Source organism: Anneissia japonica, unplaced genomic scaffold (assembly GCF_011630105.1).
Source record: "Anneissia japonica isolate Jap-2015-1 unplaced genomic scaffold, ASM1163010v1 scaffold288053_len460827_cov147, whole genome shotgun sequence".
Lineage (NCBI taxonomy): Eukaryota > Metazoa > Echinodermata > Crinoidea > Comatulida > Comatulidae > Anneissia > Anneissia japonica.
In genome coordinates, this window is record NW_022725151.1 from 450,322 (window position 1) to 456,565 (window position 6,244).

General features: G+C 33.7%; 1 protein-coding gene across 1 annotated transcript; it reads right to left on the reverse strand.

The window, feature by feature from the left end:
- Positions 1 to 3,963: 3,963 nt before the first annotated feature.
- On the reverse strand, positions 3,964 to 6,223 carry LOC117112661 (the record flags this gene model as incomplete). The annotated part of the gene is made up of 3 exons (XM_033255768.1): positions 3,964 to 4,287; positions 4,559 to 5,231; positions 6,090 to 6,223. Coding segments are annotated over 3 exons (926 nt in total), but the record flags the coding sequence as incomplete, so codon positions are not given.
- Positions 6,224 to 6,244: the final 21 nt, after the last annotated feature.

The following is a 6,244-nucleotide window of genomic DNA, read 5'->3' on the forward strand; positions in this document are numbered from 1 at the left end:
GTTATATATAGCTACATATGCAGTCAATATTGAAAATTCGTTTAATTGTGGATTTACTTTTACCTTACAGCCATTTTGTTATATTACGCGTGTTCAGCTGATCCGTAAACTGTTTCGGTAATGTTTGGCACCAGTAGGTGAGTACTTCATTTATTTCAAACAAACAAGGGTTTAAGTTTCAAGGCTCAGTTTATTCAATCATGTACAAAAATACATGAAATGTGTTTTTCTTGGTAAGTAAACATAAAATATAAACGCATTCCATCCAGAAAATATATATCATTCATTAAGTCTTATGTACAGTTATGCAACATCCAACTAGAGCAATCTAACTGCAACACCAAAGATGACATCATCACGATTTCGCCAAGAGGGTATAAATTTCTACACAAAGGCAAAAGGCTATGTTAATGCATTAAGTGGAGTCGAAAGTGGCGTATATTAACGTCTAAAATGTAATGAAATTAGCATAGAAGATACTTTTTATAACAATGTATACATTTTGAATGAATCATAGATTCACGAGACTAAGATTGAGTTGATTACATGTCCATTCAGAGTAAAAAATAGTACCAATCTTTTATCCATATGCTTCGATTTGTTTCAAATGACGCAACTCATACACGACACAACCCGCGTCTCAAATTCCACCCAAACCACGATCGATCTTATTTTTAGCTCGAAGCCTGAGGTAATACATGAAAGTGGTGTCTTACCTGTACTCATTAGTGACCTCTATTTGGTGTACGGTATACAAAAATTGGAAAATCCCTAAAAACGAAAGTCGCTTTGTTGATTTTAGATGTTTTAACAACTTAGATAATAAAAATTTCCAACGCGATCTCCTGAATGTTCCATGGGAAAATGTTCTAACCTGTCACAGGGTTGAGAAGGCATGGGGTCTATGGCACTCCCTATTTATGGGTGTCATTAACCATCACGCTCCGATAAAATCCAAACGTGTTCGAAGCACCTCCTTACCTTGGCTTGATGTTGAAATTACCCGACTTATGCGTCAACGCGATCGCACTCATGAAATTGCAAAACAATCTAATTCTGAAGATGATTGGGACGCATACAAAAAAACTATGGAATACCGTAACCAACAGCATCCGTAAAAAGAAAAAGGAGTATTTCACATCAGCGATTGAAACTAACAAAGGAGACTCTTCCATGCTGTGGAAGAAGTTAAAAGAGGCTCTTCCGAATAAACCGAAATCGGTTCCAAGCTCAATCACTTCCAAAAATGGAAAAAAATGTAAAAAATCAAGCCGAAATTGCTGATATATTTAATGAGCATTTCTCCACTATTGGAGGACGTATGGCAAGTAGTGACGACGTCACGCGCGAAATTGAAATGGACAATGCCCATTTCTCTTATCCTGAACCAATTCAGCAATGTAATCTGCCTAATATCACGGAAGATTTTGTTCGAAAACAAATCACATCAATGTCGCCTTGCAAAGCAACTGGTCCGGATGGCGTTAGTGTAAAAATGCTAAAGCGTATTAAATCATTAACGCACGTATTGAACCTCTAATTTAAATGTGAACAGTATCCTTCAGATTGGAAACATGCATTAGTCACACCGATTCACAATAGAGGAGACAAATGCAATACTAGCAATTATAGGCCCATTTCAATAATTTCAATTATTTCAAAGATTTTAGAAAGATGGGTGCACTCGGCTGTTTATTCATTGCTTTATGGAAATAATCTTATTCCTCGCTGCCAATCGGGGTTTAGACTGATTGCATTCAACTGAAACAACATTGCATGACTTAACGAATGAATGTCTTCATGCTATGGAGCGTGGTGAAATGACTGGTACTGTTTTTATTAATCTCAGTAAAGCATTTGACTCTATAAACCATAAAATTCTCCTAGATAAACTTAGGCATATGCATATGTCTGCTTCTGTCATTACGTGGTTTACATCTTACCTAAGCGATCGAAGTCAATCTGTTAATATTGGTGGGAAATTATCAAAACCTTTGCCATTAAACACTGGCGTACGTCCACAAGGATCGATTTTGGGACCACTGTAATTTATTATTTATTCCAGTGATCTGTCACCTTGTATCCCTCTAAATTGTAAATTATTTATGTATGCTGATGACTCAACGTTAACCTGTTGCTCCTCCAGTGTTAAGGATATTGAAAATAATTTAAATGTCGCACTGGACATAGTTAACGATTGGGCCATTAGAAACAAACTTACAATTAACTCAAACAAGACTAAATCCATGCTCGTTGAATCCAAAAAGAAAATTTCCAATGTAGACTTCAATGTAACCATTGCCCGTACTATAATTGTTAGAACGAAATCAAGTGTCTTGGTGTCATCATTGACGAAACTTTGAGTTGGACACCACATGTTGAATTCGTCAAGAAAACTGTTTCATCCAAACTGGGTATGTTAAGTAGAATAGGTAATTGTGTCCCCCAAAGAAGCATTATAAACACTCTGTTTGTAAGCTTAGTTAGGCCATCTTTAGACTATTGCTGCACTGTATGAGGAGGTCGTTACATATCCAACAATGCCTTACTTTATAACAAATGTATACAAAGAGCTGCTAGGATAGTTTTAAAATGCAATTTTCTTACCCCATCTGCAGATATGTTTGCACAACTCAGTTGGCTTTCGTTTTCCGAAAGGGTTACGTATACAAAAGCTATACTTGTTTATAAATGCATTAACCGATTAACATCTTTATACATGACAAACCTTTTCACACTGTATTTGCAAGCTCGTGACACGAGACAGTCAACAATTATGAAGTTGAAGGTTCCTTTTTCGAAAAGCGAAAGTTATTCCACGAGTTTTAAGGTAACCGGGGCTAATATATGGAATGACTTAGATATTGATTTGAGAACTGCGACTTCTCTAAACGTATTCAAATACAAATTGTACGAGGCACTAATTAAGAAAATATAATCGGTTACGACCATGTGCTTTAAATGCAGGGCCCCAATGGAAATCAGTGTTTTAACTGTTTGGGCTACCCTGGGTAAACAAATGTAAATAAATAAATAAATAAATATGAAGAGTTTTGAAAGACCATATTCAGCGCTAACTAAGGCGATCGCTGTTTATTTAGACGTACACATTCTGCTTAAATATTAATGTTACCAAGTCATTTTGTTGCAATTTCTATATAAAATACTTAAACTATTGGACAAACTTAAATTGCAAATTAAACTTGGCAAAACTTTTATTTGTCGGACTGTGTAAGTCTGAGTTGTTACTAATCTAATATAGGTCTTGAACGTTTTTATCTGAATGGTCCTCATATACATACAAAGAAGTGAGCACTCAGAATCATATTTGACAACTCGTACAATAACTACAATAGTGCTCTAATATTGTGTAACATAGAAATGCTGGAGTGTAGAAAAACAAATTTACTCACCAATTATGCAAATCACCAAATTTTAGTTCCTTTATACCTCCTCAAATAGACTACTGATATAGTTTGAGAAAGAAAAATCAATTCAAACTACGTACTTTAAAAAATTAATAGATACAACAATAGTAAAGCCCAATTCCATATTTCATTATTATCTTCAACCAGCAACTTGTACTTAGACTTGCATTATATATTTGAACCTCAATATTAACTTATTAAGCTCAGATTAATCAGTTCAATATAAATCATAGTTTAATTTGATATCAATGTATTTTTACTGTTGTATATTTTACCAGGAAAATTTGAATTTGTATTTGTATTGTTGTTTCGTAGACTTTTTGCAATGCAAATAGACCCAGGTCTATTTTTTTGATAATGTACCATTCGTATTAGCTGCAAGGCTACAATGATGATATTTTGAAATGTAAGTTGAACTTGATATATGATATATATATAACAGAAAGTATTTTATTAATACACTTTGGTAATAATAATAAATTAATAATTATTAATAATTAACCAAATCCAAATCAATTTTCTCTAAAGTGCTTCATAATCTTCACAGATAATCTTTATTGCAGAGAATAGCGTCTTCGGTTATGTTAGACAATTCCACAGGCATGGAACTTAGCACAAAAATGATCTATCAACAAATAGATGTCATTGTGTTCCACCTAGAAAAACCTTCAGAAGATAAAACGCTTTTCTCCTTATTTATGGTCAGAAGGAGGCTTCATATTCTTTACAAACGCATTTTTTCAGATGTTGTTCAGCTTTCTTTTCTGCAGTATAAGTATGTATACTACCAATACGACCGCAATTAATTGGACGCCACAGCCTATTTGAAAACCGAGACGGTAACTGTTGACAGAGAAACCTAAACAAATATAGAAATAAATTGCATTGGTTAGAATCATCTTTGTTTACCAGAAAAAAATTAATTTTTAAAAATTCAAAAAATGTATTTTTTTTTAACAGTAATCAATTTTTATTGGGAGTTAAACAAACGCCAAACCAATAATATACACTGCAAATCTAGTGTCATTTATGACTAAAGATATTTTTTAGTATTTATTCGGTTTAGTTACATAAATTCTAGGCTGAGTTTGTAGGTTTTTTTTATCATAAATACTGGTACATCTTCTTACCTACAATTGCTGATGATATCGATCCTACTCCTTCTGCCAACAATATCCAGGAAATTGCGTCATCTATTTCATTTGTTTTTCTAACAAACTTAGTCGCCAAAGTAACATATCCGTGCCATAGCATTCCAAACGCGAATCCGTGAAAAGCTGAGCTGATATAAAATATCAAAAAACTATGTCCAATTGCAAATATAGAAAACGATGTTAATTCGAATAACTGTGCAACTGCAAATATTTTTATTAACAGAGTAACGTCAATATCACCAAATAAAAATAGACAAAGTCTAATCAAAACGCATGAAATGACTGATGCCAACAAAATCTCACTGGCGTCAATAGGAGAGATGCCTGAGTCTACAGCATATGGAACGAAAAACAACCAAAATGACGTCAGAGTAAGGCCTCCGATTATTACAGACAGACACAATGCTAGCAACTGACGGTTATTGCTGAAGACTTCCAGATGAAGACGTTTCAATGTTTTCTTAAAGAATCCATGAATGTTTTTATAATGATTTTCTAGGTCAGTTTGATAATCATCTTCAGTATCCTCGGGATCCAACTCAACTTTGCCAACTCTGTGATTCAGCAGGAAGGATGCAACCGTCACATGCAAGTGAGCTGCAGCTACGATAGCAATTGCACCTCTCCAACCGTAATTATCCACCAATTTCTGGGAAATACAATAAAGATTACATTTTTTTATATAATAACAATTGAAATAATGAACAAACTATTAGAGGTAATGGTATGAAAACCCACCCAAAACATATCATTAATAAAATGGATCAAATACATTTTTAATGCATTGATTAATCATGATAAACTAATAAAAAGCTATCGTTGACTTAATGACAATCTGTTATGATAATTCAATACTTCAAGTATCAGCCAATTTAACATCGTGATATAACTGTTTAGTTGCTGGTGAGGACATTATTCCTATTTAAATTTTGCTTAAAAAAAAAAAAAAAAAAAAAACGTATATAATTGCTATCATTTTACCAATATGAAAAAGTCATTTAACGATATATGGTTATGATAATTTTCTCAGTTAATAGCGTAACGGTTTTATACCGAGTTCGTTCCTAAAATTTATAGGGAAATGTAACACGAAACAACACATACAAACAGCAGGCTATGGACGATCATATGACATCAACTTTAGTCATGTAAACTTTATTAAGATCCAAACAACATTATACCTACAATTCTTTAGTTAACCCAGGACCGTCTATTCCACGTGGCGTTATCCTCATCGGACCTCTAGTTTCCAGTCATAATCCACAACTCTCATCCAAAATACAGTAATTGGCTTTTCCCTAGTCTTATATCGGGAACCATTTTCGTTACAATAGTATAAGAAACAAATATGAGGAAATGAAATATGTGTAAGTTGCCACCTAAGCATATTGCATTGTCTAGATACCTTGAATGTGTATGCAATCAATCGTATAGCTGTAGAAAATTTGAATATATAAAAATCTGAATTTCAATATATAGAATTAGACGAGTTATGCAATATTCTCACCTGAATCAATGGAGCTAACCCAGCTGCTACAACGGATGTAACAAGCAGAACAGCATTCACTTGAGAAAGGCGAGTCGTAAATGTTTTTGCAGTTACCACAAAAGTTGCCGTGTATATCGTACCTACACACAAACCTGCAAACAATATATATATAT